The 16,508-nt window shown below is 51.9% G+C and overlaps 1 protein-coding gene across 5 annotated transcripts in view; it reads right to left on the bottom strand.

Annotated features, from left to right (window-relative positions):
- The window catches only part of LOC144729172 (mitogen-activated protein kinase kinase kinase 3-like), a 46,983-nt gene extending 30,580 nt beyond the window's left edge, over positions 1 to 16,403 (bottom strand). The window contains exons 1-4 of one of the 5 annotated variants that reach the window (XM_078609202.1): positions 15,887 to 16,403; positions 13,488 to 13,563; positions 10,968 to 11,144; positions 3,993 to 4,072 (exon numbers count right to left, since the gene is read on the bottom strand). In XM_078609202.1, coding sequence (XP_078465328.1) covers positions 3,993 to 3,996 — 4 coding nt within the window. In that variant the 5' untranslated portion in view covers positions 3,997 to 4,072; positions 10,968 to 11,144; positions 13,488 to 13,563; positions 15,887 to 16,403. Of the gene's footprint in view, positions 1 to 3,992; positions 4,073 to 10,967; positions 14,970 to 15,000; positions 15,231 to 15,886 lie in introns of those variants that run through there. The other 4 variants (XM_078609201.1, XM_078609199.1, XM_078609200.1 and 1 more) reach the window with 4 other exon arrangements.
- Between the last annotated feature and the right edge of the window lie 105 nt (positions 16,404 to 16,508).

The raw sequence follows: 16,508 nt of genomic DNA, 5'->3' as shown, positions 1-16,508 counted from the left end.
CACCAACACCTGCACCGAAACACACCCACACTGACACTCGCGCCGACACTCACACCAGCTCTGGTGCAGCAGCATGAGCACAATGGCCAGGTGTCGGGATCCCCTCCCCTCTCTCTCCTCAACCACCCCAATGAGCCATGCAGAGATGAGAGGGTGGAATGTTTGACAAACATAAATTACCCAGGTAGGTGCATTGTTTTGGTCGCGCTGATGGTGAGGCTGATGTTCAGCAGAAGAGAGTGAACAGCAATCACCAGTGCACATAATCACATGGGTGATCAGTCGGAAGCCATCTCCTGTTTTCACTCAGGCATCAATTATAATCATATTTATAATGGAATAGTTCAACTTGTGACGTGCACAGTATTTTCTCACTCTTGAAGAAAGCAACGACATGGTGAGATGGCGCCAACAATTGCCCAAGATTTGCAGTTCTCCATATGCTCAGGGTGTTATCGGTCAATTATTGAGTATTTGCCTGTGGGAGGAAACCGGAGCATGTGTGGAGTAAATCCACACATGCAAGGGGGAAACACTCTATCCCATTTGGAGGGAGCAGGTGGAGTCCACATTTTTGCTGTATTGCATTATCCTGGCAAGCCAGGGTGTAGCATCTCACTGATACCCACGGGAAGAGAGTTTTGCCAAATTTGTGAGAATAAGAATCTTTATTTAGACTGGAGGATTCCGATGAGCTAGCTTTTTTTCAAAGATGTCCAGTCTTGCAGTGTGCAGTGATTCACGAAACCTCGGTTCCACGGTGCTAGCATTCGCCACCACCGCTCGCCGGTCATGGCATCTGTCGAGTCAGTCATTGGCATTATTTGATCATACTTCACCACGCTAGTAAGTGCAGTTTGGTACGGGTGGGGGGGGGGGGCACGACGTTCACCGTGGCCTAGAATCGCAGTCATGTTGCCGGGTTCACAGCGCAGCGCGCTAACCAGTGCCCACCGCTACACCCGCATCGTGGACACGTAGAACCTAGGGGCGTGAGCACCTCCTTCAGCCTCCACACAGTGATCACGGAGACCACCGCAGCGCTTCCACCCCAACGGTGAGTGATGGTGGGGCAGGGCAGGGGCAAAGAGGAGGGGGGTCAGGGGGGGTGGGCGCATGTCCTTCGGCACAGCGGTTGTTCACGACGGACTCCCCGAACAGGAAAGGAGTTCGCATGGCTGCGCGTGTGCACAGGAACCGCCCGACACCACACATACGCACGCCCACGCGTGCACACACACACGCGCGCGCGCCCACGCACACCGACACATGTACGCAGACACACGAACACACACACAGATGCGCACACACACATACACGCACAAACATGAACGCGAAAGACTGGCCACATACGCAGATGCAGACACATACGTGCTTACACGCACACTCAGATGCACAAGTGCACGCACACACACGCGTGCACATCCAGAAGCACACACAAACACGCACACGCACGTACGTACACAGGCAAACGCACTTGCAGACACACGCATATACACACATGCACAAGCAGAGACGCACACACATGTACTAGTAGGCATGCACACGCAGACGCGTTCACGCACGCATGCGCACACATGCAGACGAACACTCAAACAAACGCACATACACGCATGCACGCACACGCGCAAACGTCGCCGCCAGTGCAAGTGAAAGTGTCAGAGAGGACGGCCGTGGGGAGAGACGCAGAGCCAAGGGGAGGAGCGAGGAGAAGCAAGCCCGGGCAGAGCCCGGAGGGATGGCGAGCGAGCGAGCGAGGAGGAGCGGAGCCGCGACGGAGTGAGGGAGGAGCGTGGAGGAAGGAGGAGTGGGCAGCGGGGAGGAGCTCGCGGGGCAACGCGCGACGGACGAGGAGGAGCCGGGCAGAGCGAGAGACGCTCGCCCGGTTGAAGGCGGCATGCAATCGCGGAGCGGCTGCCCTGAAAACCTGCTTCCTGCGTTTGGAGATAACGGAGCGGAGAAAATAGCCTCTTAAAACAAGAAACACAACGGCGGCACAGGGCGGCAGGGCGGGGGAGGCAGGCCCGCGAACCGCGTCACTCACACATGCACACCTACCCACCCCACCCCCCCACACCTACCCACCCACCCCCCCAACACACTCGTTCTATCCCTCACTCACTCACTCATTCCCTAACTGATTTACTCACTCACCTTCTCTCTCACTCATTATGTCACCGAGGACAAGGACAAAGACCACCCCGTATAGACTTAAGCGACTGTTGGGGCAAGTGCTGTTAGCGAGCACCTATGAAGGCCGGCACGGCACACGAGTGGATGGGTGGCCAGCCCCACGCCCGGCCGCCTTTGTCTCCCTAGTGGCGATGTTTACAGACCACACCAGGTACTCATTTGAGGCCGAGTTGTCCTAGGGGAAACCCAGGACCAGTTAAGATATTCGTCACACGAGCGGGAATCTAACTCCGGTCACTGGCTTTGTAGCGCGGCGTGCTGACCATTACACCACTGCTCCCCATCACTCAGGAACATACACCCACACACTCTCACTTGCCAACTCGTCCGTATGCTCACTCACTTCCACAGAGACAAATATTCCCTGTATGGCCTTTTACAAGTGCTGTTCATGAGCATCTATTAGGGCCGCCACGGTGGCTTGAGTGGCAAGTGGCCAGAAGCATGGCTGGCCACGTTTGTCTCCCCACCACCTTTCCCAGATGTCTTTGACCTCACACACCTCTCCCTCACACCTCTACTTACCGTATGCTACTCCTCTCTACCCCCCCTCACCTCTTCCCAGTACCCCCAACCCAATTGTTGCCAGATGTTGTGGCTGCTGACTCAACAATGGACAATGGGGGAGACCTAACAAGCCCAGCAGCTCCGCATTCGCACATGTGGGTACACACACTCAGGCACGCGGGTACACACACTCGCGCACGCGGGTACACACACTGGGGTACACACACTCGGGTACACACTCACATGGGTGGGTACACACTCACACACAAGGATGCACACTCACACACAAGGGTACACACTCACACACAGATACACAAACTCGCATACGCAAGTGCACACTCGCACACACATGGGTACACACACACTCATGCAAACAACAGTACACACACACGGTTACACACACGAGTGAACAAGCTTACTAGATACAGCAACTCCACACAAAACCATTTCAATTTGTATCGAGTCTACATGCAATCGCATCAACATAAATTGCATGGGAGCTGCAGTATAAATAATAAATGATAATAACCTCAAGATGCTTTACAAAAATAAAATCATGGGCAGGAGGGAGGAGAGGGGGTCAGGGCAAGATAAACGTGGGAGAGGGGAGAGAGAAACACTGCGGCACAAGTCGAGATGAAGCAACCGGGGCCCAACACCAACACCAAATATCAACAACAAACAAACAACAACAAACAACAACAACGACGACGACGACGACGACGACGAGCCCCAGGGACAGCCGGGGCAGCCGAGTCTCAGATCATGACAAACCTGTGGGTATACACACGCGTACGCAATGCTGGATGCACACCCGATACACCACCTCCACACACACACAAAGATCCCCCATGTAGCCTTCACAGACCGTCAGGGCAGAGTGCTGTTAGTGAGCACTGATGAAGGCCGGCGTGGCGCACGAGGGGGTGGGTGACCGGCACCACGCTCAGCTGCCTTTGTCTGCCTAATTCTGTTGTTTACACACACCGCACCAAGTACTCATTTGAGGCTGAATCGACCTACGGGAGGCCCAAGACCGATTCAGATAATCATCACTGCTGTTGGTGGCCGTGAACGGGAATCGATCTCGGGTCGCCGGGTCCTTAGCGCAGCGCGCTAACCACTACACAACAACAACAACCGCCATTCGCCACTAAGTGGCGGTGACGTCACCACGACGCTTGTGCCAGGCCACTACACTACCACTTCCCACACACACACACACGCGTGTACCTGCACGCCAACTGAGTGTGCTACATACACGCCCCCGCTCACCCGGCCCCTTCACTTACCCATCTTGGCCGTCTTCTCCTTGCTGCTCTTGAGATCACTCAGCCAATCTCACGGGGGAAGCCGCCAACAGCAGCAGACCCTGCGGGGAGACAATCGCAGACGCATCGTCGTCCTTCACTCGTTTGCTCACCGGCAGGAAGCGACTGTACAAGTCACTCTTCGTCCGAACCCCGACCCTTTATTCGCAGTTAAGGCGTTTCGCCAGGGTTGGCAGGTCTTCGTAGTTCATGTAGCAGGGCAGAAATCGGCACTGCGTAAGGTATCAAAACGCTAGTTTATACGGCTGGTGAGAGAGAATTTCCTGAATAACCCCACTCATTTCAAATGGTTATCACATAATGTGCTGTTGTTGGCCGTGAAGAAGAAATTGCAACCACAGCATTGATGCCACCTCAAGCGGCATTGACAAGCGTGAAATATCTGATCTGGGCAAAGACAATTACATCAAGGTAATAATTTTACATCAGTTAAAAAATAAAAATCTCCCGACTCGTGCCAACCACGGTACTTTAGCGCGTGCGCGCAGGCTTTCGCAACCACGTGCAATCAGAGTGCGGTCGTCCCGTTTAGGCGGCGTTCCGAGCGATTCTTCTCTCAAGCTTTTGCCACACACACTACTGCGGCGGGCATCTATGCGGGGTGCGATCGACCTCTGGAAGGTGCTGGCGGCGGTCGAGTGTGGCGGAGGTTTCGGAGCAGAAATTGTCAACGGCGCAGCCTGACCCCGAGGGCCACACACGCTTCAACCATGGCACTTATAAACACCGGACAGCACCGTAGGATTAACACACGCAGGTTGTCCGCATTTAACAGAGAATACACAGCACCGACATAATACACCAACAGATCACATCAACAAATGAGCGCTCTTAATTACGTTTATGACGACATGTATACTAGTCATTCATAAACGTGCAGAAGTAAATGGAGATGTCAATAAGTAAGCTGTTTTGCACCATTGGAGAGGGGGGGGGAGCTGATGAACATGTGCTTGCGAATGCATTGTGCTGCGGCCCTTCGAAAACATAATCTCAATAATTTCTAAGAATGATGATATTAAACACTGCAGGGCTTCGTAAATCCACTGCTGGTTGAAGGGTTCCCCCGCAGTGATCGTGGGCCATGTTTGACTGTACTTCCATTTAACGGGGAAAAAAACACTCCATTCTTATATATGCTTGAGAAAGTGCTTTAGATGGACCGCAGCATAGTGCATCCACAATCGCATGTTCACCAACCCACCCTCTAATGGTGAAAAATAGCTTACCTAATGACATCTCCATTCGCCTTCACCACAGAGGTCGCAATCGGGTACCCGATACCCGTACCCTACCCAATACCCGGCTACCCGTACCCAGCCGGGTACGGGTATGGGTACCCGTTTGCGACCCTGGTGCGGCCGGGTAGGGTAAGGAATCAAAACCCGTTTGCGACCTCTGCTTCACCATGCTGGTCAGTGCGGCTCATTAAAGTCGAGGCCATTTCCTGCTCGAATGAGCTACAAGGTAGTAGCTCACCTATTTACGACAGCCCATGAGCCAGCGGTGGAAACTTCACACAACTATGGAGGGGGCGAGTCTATCCAGAAAACAACCAAGGTTGACTTTCCCCACAGAGTGATACGTGTTTTATCGACCCCGGAGGGAGGAGAGATGATGGGTCGAGTTAACCACCCAACCAGGAATTGACCTCGTACACCTCCCGACGGCGAGCCGCTCGTTCTCTCGCCGAGCCACGCGGCCAGTTGGAGCGCGAGCGAGCGCTAGCACTCGAGGGTCAACGGATGAGCCCGGAGGCTACCCACAACCCGGCCCCCTGATGGGCTAATCGGCTGCACTGTGGAGACCACAGTGTGTTTCAAACCTCGCGGTCCAAACGCACGGCAAGAACTCTCGCAGGGGACACGTGTGCGGCGATGTAACGCCTTACACTTAATTACGGCAAACGATAATCGGCAACTTGCACCTATTAAATTACGTTGACATTACGTTTACATTATTGACTTGGTATGTTTTCAAAGGTACCTGTTTAATGAGATGCATGCATGAGGTGGGGCGGGCTAGGGGTCACAGCGCTGAGTGGGCACCCCTCTAAGATCTGGATTCCTGTCGCCCGTGATTAAACCAGGTTAAACTGGGATATCAAGCGTACACGTCGTGCTTAGCTGTCACCAGGCAATAACTGCACAAAACCCCAATCATATCAAAGACATCATTTAATTTGAATCCTAGATCTGAGCATCCACGCCAATCGTGGTCGGTGCAGAGCACGGTCGACATGGACCCTCGCTACCGTTGAGGCCGACGTCAAATGGCGCATGGCTCCTGGACTTGCACTCGGCGTGACGGCGCGCTCGGGGCAGGAGGCCCGCCTGGCGGCGTCTTGTGGGGGGGGACCGCTACGCTCCGGCCAGGGGGCAAGCGACTCGTGGTGATTTCCCATCTTAGCACTGTCAGTAAGACAACAGCACTTGCTACAGGATAGTGAGACCCTGGGTAATCATAGCTCTACCAGCCATAGCACAACCAGAAAGACAATCGCGAGTCTGTCCATCTCTGGTTAGTCTGTCTGATCTCTGGCGAGTCTATCCGTCCGTCTCTTACGAATCTGCATCTCTGGCGAGTGCGTATCTGGTGAGGCTCTATATCTGACTCTGGTGAGTTTGTATGTCTGTCCCGAGCAAGTCTGTTCACCTCTGTGATCGTGAGCCCCATCTCTGCACGGTCCTGACTCACATTGGGGCGGCCTGGCAGTATCGTGTTCGTCACTTGTTGCAGAGGTTCACAGTTCAATCCAGCAGCCGCCCTGGTTAATACCGAGTGTATATTAACCATAAAAGTAGGCGCCGTCTGCTTCACAGTGGATGTTAAAGGTCCTAAGACATCATTCGCAATAGTAGGCATTATCACCTAAAAAAATAATACCCGCAAATTACTGCATTTTATTATAATGGCTATCAACGTGACGCAACTGTGATAACTTGTGAAGGATCCTCTTGAAAACAAGTGATGAGTATAAGTGACCATTTTCCTGGGTGATAATGAAACAAATCATAATCGTGGTCCATCGACCTTCTCACCGATCTCAACATTGCTGAAAACGGCTTCTAACCGGAGGATTCACCATGGAGGCAGAAAAGGATGGCATGCTACCTTTCTTGGATGTCCGAATCAAAAAGAGACCAGATGGTTCAATGAGCCATTCTGTCGACAGGAAAGTAACCCATACCGATGCCTACCTAAAACCTGATTCCCACCACCAGAAGAATTCCCTCATCAAAACGCTACACCATAGAGCTCAATGTATCTCCGACCATGAACACCGAACCAGTGAACTCAAACACGTACACCCGGCTCTCAAGGCGAATGGATATTCTGACGACACAATCCGCAAAGCCATCACCCCAACCGTGAGGAAGGAGCCATCTGAGGATCCAATCAAAACCATCACCCTGCCATACATAGCAGGGGTAACCAATTTTTTTTCCAAAATCATGAACAAACACAAGAACCAGGTCCGATTTAACACAATACATAAAATTCGTGATCTGATCCCATCTGATAATTGGTTCTTTACCCTTCTATCTGGCAACAAAACTGACACCTCTTTACAAGGAGTCATGTTTGAATAGACCGCAATACCTGCAGTCATAATACAAACAAAAGAACATAACTCTGATAATGTGCACTGTCCTTGAAGTTGATTTGTCCACACCCGAGACAGCTTTCAGACAGCTTTCAGAGTTATGTTCTTTTGTTTGTATTATGACTGCAGGTATTGCGGTCTATTCAAACATGACTCCTTGTAAAGAGGTGTCAGTTTTGTTGCCAGATAGAAGGGTAAAGAACCAATTATCATATTTTTACTGGCAAATGAGGTTCCCATACTGATCCCATCTGTGAAGGACAAAATTCCTGACATGCAATATCCCGGCGTCAACAAACTAAGCTGTATCTGCGCCAGCAATTACATTGAGGAAACGAAGCGACATGTCTCGGACCGTGTTCGTGAGCATAAGCCAGATTTGAAACAAGGTAGTACCAATACTTCTGCCGTGGCTGATCATTATTTTAATGCGGATGGCTCACACAAAATATATTTCTCTAAGACGATTGTACTTTGCAAGCCCACTGGCTATCAATTGAGGTTCGTTCATGAAGTCATCCATATATAAAGACACAGACACAATTTCAACCGAGATGATGGTTATAGACTCAGCAATCATTGGAAAGACTTGACTTGTGTTTTCTTGTCAATCAACCTCCACCGTCAGCAGTGTGGTGTGTGGAGCGGGGTGCAATGATTTCCTGGTGTCCCTTTGCTGCATTGGCATTGCTGCTGAATTGGAATTGCTGTTGCATTGGCATTGCTGCTGCATTAGCAATTCTGGTGCTTCTGCATTGGCATTGTTGGTGCTGCTGATACACTTGGGCTACGCCCATCTCCAAACCTTTATAAACAGTGTGCCTTTAGAGGCTAACCCCTTTTCTTGATGATGACCGCTTGTGTTGCGATCGAAACGTCGTGGTATTTTTATTCACTTTATTTTTTTTCTATCTACGTGACTTTACCGAAAGAACCAAAGAATATTAATTCCTGCAGTCACGAAAGTTTAAGTCAAAATTTAATCGGAGGAACTTTATCCGGTAAGCGCACGAGAGAATTGCTTGGTTCATCACCTGCAGTCATTATCGGCCACAAGTAACTCACCGTACCTAACAAAACGCCATAGCACCCACGTTGATAATCTGGTAGTCTATGAATATAGGTAGAAATTTATCAAACTAAAAGGTGCAAAAAAACACACCAATGTAACGACCAAAAATCACAAGTGAATTCTCGAAAGTAAAATCCAATACCACAGTATTTACTTGCAGGGTGCCGTACAGGAACTAGGACTGCACTGACGCGTGTGACGTTTCTGCAAAATTATCAATCACCACGTGATATTTCAATGCGCGCAGCACATTCACACGGTCTGGCCTCGAGTAATGGCGGAGTGTGGTTGAGCCCTGGGTGGTTGGCGGGGGGGCGTAGGGGGGTGTGGGTTGGTGGGGGGAGGCTTGCCTGTGAGCTGGGCCCCGTGCCACAGACACAATAGCAGCAGGAAGTCAAGCAGCACGATCCCCACAAGCAGACAGGAAACACGAGCGCACATGCGCACACCAACATGCGTACACGCATAGTCACACACAAACATAACCACACACACGCACACCACCGCACATGTCCACACACCACCGCACTTAACCACACAAGACCGCAACCCTATACACACACACACCATTACAGTTAACTGTACAAAAGACAAAGATCCCCATATAGTGTTAACAGACTATTGGGGCAAGTGCTATTAGCGAGCCCCTATCAAGGCCGGCACAGCACACGAGGGGGTAGGTCGCCAGCGTTACGCCTGGCCACCTTTGTCTCCCTAGTGGCGATGTTTACACACCGCACAGAGTACTCATTTGGGGCTGAGTCAAACTTGAGGAGGCCCGGAACCGGCTCAGATAATCGTCACTGGTGTTGGCCGTGAGCGGGAATTAAACTCAGGTCGCCGGGTTAATAAGTGCAGCGCGCTAACCTCTACATTACCGCTCCCCCCAAGAAAGACACATATGCAAACATGCGTAACAACATAAACACGCCAACATGCCATAGAAAAACAGAACCACAGAACCAGACACGCACCAACAACATCACACGCTCCACATACAAACATAACGACACACTAACACAAGTACACATATGCCCAACTTCTCCCATAGTGAAAGAATCTTCTCCCCAATAAGCCATTCACAGACTTGAAGAATCATGTGCCGTTAGCGAGCACCTATATAGGCCGATAGGACACGTGGAAGTGGTGGTGTGGCCACGGCACCAACCCAGCCCACCTTTGTCTCCCCAGTAAAGATGCATTGTATTATTATTTGCTGCGCATTTATCGCCTCGTTTTGTGTAACCCTTTCACACGTCGGTTTTCTGTAGAGGGGAACGTCCCTAAAAGCAACGCAACTTTAAACAAACAAACAAAATGTCATTTAAATTGGAACATCTACACGCGAGTTACTGTGACCTGAAGACAGGAAGGACAGACCTAATGCATTAAAGCGTCAACCTGAGTTCTGCAGTGTAAAACTAAAAAAAAAGATTGCATGTTCAATAACTCTTCGTCTTTTGCTTTGCAACTTGCTTCAACCCAGCGTGCGGGTAGGCGCACGTTGAAAGCAGTGAGCCTGTGCCAGCGAGCGGCTGCGGTAGAGAGAGTTGGTGCTTTGCAGCTCGAGATGGTGGGGGGGAGGGACGGGGAGGGGGGGTGCAGCGACTGTTCCCGCCGCCCTCCTGCCCAACATCAACACAGCGAACGTCACTCCTTCCGCGAGGCCCCGCTCGCCGCAGTCGCTCAAACATTAACTCCGTGCCACTTCCTCAAGCGCGGCCGCGTTTCACCACGACGCCAGCTCAGGCGCTGTAGCGAGCCCCTGCCACCTTCCACCGCACAGGGCAAAACGCGGTGACACGCTCACTCACACGGCACGCAGCACATTCTGAACTGACTAACAGCACGCAAAACGCATCGGACGTACGCTCCGATTAGCCGGGTTGGCTAAGTGCGGTCCAAAAGAAGTTCAACATACATAAGTACATCGCACAGCCCAAACAACATACGCTCAACACAGCTCACGCCTGAACCGTCGTCACCACCACAAAACAACCTACAGAAAGTACACGAAGGACAACAGCTAACCCCCAAAAAACAAGTCGCTGTCCTTGGAAATATCTAAGGGTTCCCAGAACATTCAAAGTCCTGAATTTTGTCAGTTGCAAAATAATACACTAAATCAAAACAAAGTATTCATATGTACTTCTCCCCTCTCCCTATATTGAGATTCTTCTCCCTTCGATATTTGCCACTTTTTTTGGTACTTCAGGAGGTGGCAACCGCACGGGTTGCTGCCCACCACGATCCTCACCTGGGTCCAGACCCCGGCGCGTGCCGGTTTATCCCATGGGGGCGAGCACCGTCGCGGCGTCACGTGGCGCAGGCGACTCCGGTGGAACCAGCAGCTGCTGCCTCGATTCGCAAACGGGAGCCTCAATCGTGAGCCTGGGTCCTCCTCCTCCACTGCACGGCGAACTAGGGGCCACTGCTGTGAACACACAGGGCATGCTGGGTCCTCACCAGGAGAGACAGTGGTGTAGATGTACACTACATAATGGGGAGCGGGAGGAGAGCAGGAGTACAGCGGTTATATCGCCGCTGCGCCACAAACCCAACTACCCGAATTCGATTCCAGCTCACGGCCAGCACCCATGACAATTATCTGAACTGGTCCTGGGCCTCCGCTTGGTCGACTCAACCCTCAAATGAGGATCTCGTGCGGTGTGTAGATATCGCCACTAAGGAGACAAAGGTGGCCGGGCATGGTGCTGGCCTTCACAGGTGCACGTGAACAGCACTTGACCCATGTCTGTTATGGGTATAGGGGGGATCTTTGTCTTTGTAGTGTACGCTGTGTATCTTTTGCCCATAGTGCATGCTTGTTGCATACTCACTCAATGCACATGCTGTGTGTTTATTGATATTGCAAGCCGTGTGCATGTCAATTCGTAGTCTACCCTGTGTGTATCTTTACTATACTCACAATGCATGCTGTGTCTACGTTTACCCAGGTGACAAAATGAGAGTGCAGGTAGTGCATGCTGTGCGCATGTCGTCTCTGGACGCGTGGTGTCTACTTCTAGTGCACATGCTGTGTGTGTCTTCATTCCCAGTTTAGACAACCAAATTACCTCCCACTTTAGACTTTCACCCACTCCATCACAGTGAGGGTGAAAGAAAACACAAGGCCCTGAAGCCCAGCCACATCTCTTCCGCAGGCCAAGGTAGTGCCCGCAGCTCCATGCCCACCGGATCTTCTCGCACGTAAGCACGTGTGTACTCTTGTGTATGTACACGATGGGTAAACTACACGTGTCGACACACAGCATTGTGATCCTCGCTCACAAGCAGACATGGACACCTTCAGGCTTCAAGGGTTGGTCACTGGTTCACCCAGAGTCCCAGACCAAAGTAGTAACCTTCCTATATAATAATCAACGATGTTTATGTATCGGGCACTATAACCTGGAACAAGCCTCACAGTGCCGCTGTCAGACTTGTCAGCCGTACCTGAAAATTAGACCACATCAAGTGAACCCTCCGATCCCTCAACTTCCTCTCAATGAAATCCTGGATCGATTTCAGTTTTGCACTCACCGTCCTGTAGGTCATGGACTTGCCTCTGCCTACCTCTACCCTCTCATCTCTCCTAACTCTTCCCTCTCATCTCACTGCAACCTCTACACTCTCATCTCCATCCACTCTCGTCCACGCACTCTCTGGTCCAGATACCATGGCTTTCTGTCGAAGCCAACAGTCAGCCTTCACTCAGTGGGAGGTCGCTCTCCTCTGCTGTCTCAATAATCTGGAGTTCTCTTCCTCCAGCCATGCATGCTGTCGACTCCCAGCAGCTGTTGAAGTTCAGGCTCAAGACATGTATTGTTTGCTCTCCATATGACTGCCTTCCTTGCAAAATATTATGTTCTGACATTGTATAAATCCACATTATATTGTAAAAAATATATATATTTCGTCGGACTGGTGAAGCAGAAAAAAATGGCGAAAACAAAACAGCCCAACTAAAACAAACAGATATTCATTCATGCAACATGTGCCGCGGCGAACTGTGGTAGAATATTCCACTCTTAAGTCTCCAACTCGCTTTTCCTGACATTATTATTATTTGAGGCGCATAACGGCCGACTCGGGTTGTCTCTTTTCTCTGAAGCCGCGGGGGGTTCTCAGCGGCGACGAAGCACGGTGATCTGACCCCACGTGGTGATGCCCCAGTGTGAGAACTCCTCAAGGTCGCAAGCAAAAATCACAACGGGAGTTACTCATTTCCTCAGCAGAGCTCTAACCGAGTTGCCAACTCAGTGGACCTGAAGACTCTGAGAGTGAACCTGTTCTACGGGGTTGGGGAGATTCCTTCACCTGGGGGGGCGAGGGCTGTGGGGAAGGTTCCTGAGTCGCTCAAGGAGGGCGACAGTTTCTAGTTTTTTTCAGATTTCAGTTGCTGAATAATCTCCCAGCACATCAAGCGAAACGTCAGACATTATGCCGAAAAACCCAAACATATCGGAGAGCTAATCCAGCAGCACAACCATGAAAACCTACGGAGTGGAAGCTGACGCCTCTTTGCCACAGGCATTATTGATAAACCCCAGTTGATTATTTGTGTTAAAAACACTCTCATACAATTTAGAAATTGCGATCGCTCTTCCTTCGGTGCTTTGAAAGATGCAGAATTGTGGTGGTAAGGAACATCACATGGCACAAATCTCAGGCAGCAATCCCTTGAGCTGGCAGTTTGGGTGCCTCAAATAAAATCTCATGGAGGTATTTTGTGGTTGTGCTGTATATCCCCATCCTATGCGTTTTCGGATTGTACCGCGTTTTGTTGTTCCACACGATGCCTGATGATTTTGCTCCACGTGCCGAGAGCCTCTTCCGAAACAATTCGGTTCCTACAACTCGACAACACATCAGAGAGATGCAATCTCATGTAATTGCAAACTGTGGTTTAACGTAATCTATCACAAGGTAGGAGAAAAATACACTGTCGCAGTTGTCATCAACACTGTGACTTTACCGAAAGAACCAAGACTATCAATGGAAACACAAAAGGTACGTTGTAAAGCCATTGTCAGCGAAAGCTACCCGAGCACACTTCAACCCGCACACACCTCCCATGTGGCAAGTCCATCCAAACACACCTCCATCTGGGAACACCACAATTGCATACCCCTCACCTGCACATCGTTCACCTCAATGCACCTCCACCTGACCACACTTGCACTTGAACAGACCGACACGTTGGTCAGCCTCTCCAAACATAACCTCCACCTAAATAGGTCATCATCGTCATCAGCCACGATCCAATTCCATGGCTGGATGAAGGAACTCCTGAAGCTGTCAAGAAACTCATCACGAAGACTCGACAGACACCCAGCCAGGCTCCACAAACACCCGTCCCTACACAACACACCAAAGCGCAACCGATGGCACACCACACACAAAGTACACAAAACAATATACCTTACATGCCACACTGACCACACCTCTCCTCGGCCAGCTTTCGCAAAAACACACCACCTTACACACAGCGCGCACAAATACCATCACAACACAGAGCACACCCGAATTACCAGTACCACAAACAAACACTACCTCCCCTACACAACACAGCGATCAACCTAATCCACTACCGCGCACAACACAATGAACCGACTACTCCATAAAATAGAGGACACCCCTCTACTGATAACCCTTCCAAAAACACACCATCCTGAGAGCACAAACACACACACGCACTGCACACACTAACCCACCATCGCGCAGAACAGAGAGGGAGAGGACACCTTGACACGACCACCCAAGACTCACCACAAAGCGCACGAAAATATTACCGGCACCAGAATCTTACAGAACACACCCTGATACCACCACACTACCAACCCCACAATACTGAGAACACCATAGCCCAGCTACCCACTAAAACATAGCACAGTAAAGATCCTATACGACACACAGAGCACTCCCCAACACTGCTACCTAACTCAGAAAGCACACCCGAGCCCATACACAGCTCACCCGCCCCATACACAGCGCACCGAAACCCATACACAGCACACCCGAAGCCATACACAGCGGAACACGACACCAACCCGGCCATCATTTCGAACCCAGAACAAAACCCCAACCTAAAACACTACACCGAGCACAACTGTGCAAGGCGATCCTCCATAAACACACGACACACCTCTACACAACACACGACACACCTCTACACAACACACGACACACCTCTACACAACACACCTCTACACAACACACGACACACCTCTACACAACACACGACACACCTCTACACCTCTACACGACACACCTCTACACCTCTACACGACACACCTCTACACGACACACCTCTACACGACACACCTCTACACGACACACCTCTACACGACACACCTCTACACGACACACCTCTACACGACACACCTCTACACGACACACCTCTACACGACACACCTCTACACACACACACCCACACCTCTACACAATACACACACCTCTACACAACACACCTCTACACAACACGCCTCTACACAACGCACCTCTACACACACACCCCCACACCCACACCTCTACACAACACACCTCGACACAACACACAACACTTTACCGGGGCCATCCTCTATGGTACACACAACACACCCCGAACAAACACACACAGTACCACCACCAAAACCACCACACGGAGAAACGCTTCCACCCGGCCATCGTCCTCTAACACACACAACAACAACCACCGCCATTCGCCACTAAGTGGCGGTGACGTGACACCAAGACGCCTGTGCCAGGCTAGGTGCACCTTGAGGCCACGTGAAGTGTCGAACGCCCGCTGGCAGGAGGTCACGGGACAGACCCAGCTGGTGCCACGGGTCGACTGACTGAGATGACCGAGATGAGTGGCTGATGCACCACCTGTGCCCCCTACTGTACCAACTTGCTGTGCTTTAGCCACCCGGCACTCCGCTCGTTGTTGTGAGCGTCGCTCCTCCGCCCTCCGTTGTTGCTGGAGGGCGACTGCCTCCAACTTTCCAGTAGCGTCCTTCACGAGCCTCCTCCTCTACAGTGGCCGATCTTGACACCGCTGGTACCAGTCATCGACAAAGTTCACTCAGCTCCACGTCCTCTTATACAACGCACACACCACCATCACCACCGCCACCATCCTACAGAAGAGAACACAACCCCGAGCACCAGGGCCCTCCTCCCCACACTCACCTCCACGAAGAGGGCCTCTCTCTCTTGGCAGGCAGTGGGGGGGGGGGGGTCCCGCGGGATACGTGGGGACCTCAGGGGGTACAATCCAAGGAAAGTCAGGGGGGGTCCAGGGAGGGCCACGAGGCCCAGACAGCGTGCGGCGGAGCAATCAGGGAGACAGATAGGGGGGCCGCTGGAAGACGATGCTCTCGTGGAGACAGGCGGGGAGACTCACGGAGACGGGGGACAGACCGGGGGCTGCGTGGGTACAGGGAGACACGCCGAGACAGGCATGGAGATGCAGAGGAGAGCCCGCGCGGGCAGACATGAGGACTTGCAGGGTCGGGAGTAGGTGGAGGAAGAGGAGGTGGAGGAGGGGACCGGGGGGGTAACTCGTGGAGGTCCTAGGCAGAGAGGGGGGCTCGTGAAGACGAGCGGGGAGGGGACCCTTGTAGAGACATCGGAGGTCGAGGGGAGCCAGGAGGAGGCTCTGGGTGGGGGGTGCGGGGCGAGGCGAAGTGCCCCAATGGAGGGGCTCGGGGAGACGGGAGGAGCCGGGGGCGGCACGCGGAGCTCCTCCCCCAGGACCCGGGGGGAGGAGCCTCGCGAGAAGTGGGGGCGGGGCTGGGAACGGGCTGGGGGG

This window comes from Lampetra planeri, chromosome 31, assembly GCF_965212315.1.
Source record: "Lampetra planeri chromosome 31, kcLamPlan1.2.h2, whole genome shotgun sequence".
NCBI classification, from domain to species: Eukaryota; Metazoa; Chordata; class Hyperoartia; order Petromyzontiformes; family Petromyzontidae; genus Lampetra; species Lampetra planeri.
Note: the sequence above shows the minus strand (reverse complement) of the source record. Positions and strands in the feature narration are given on the sequence as shown.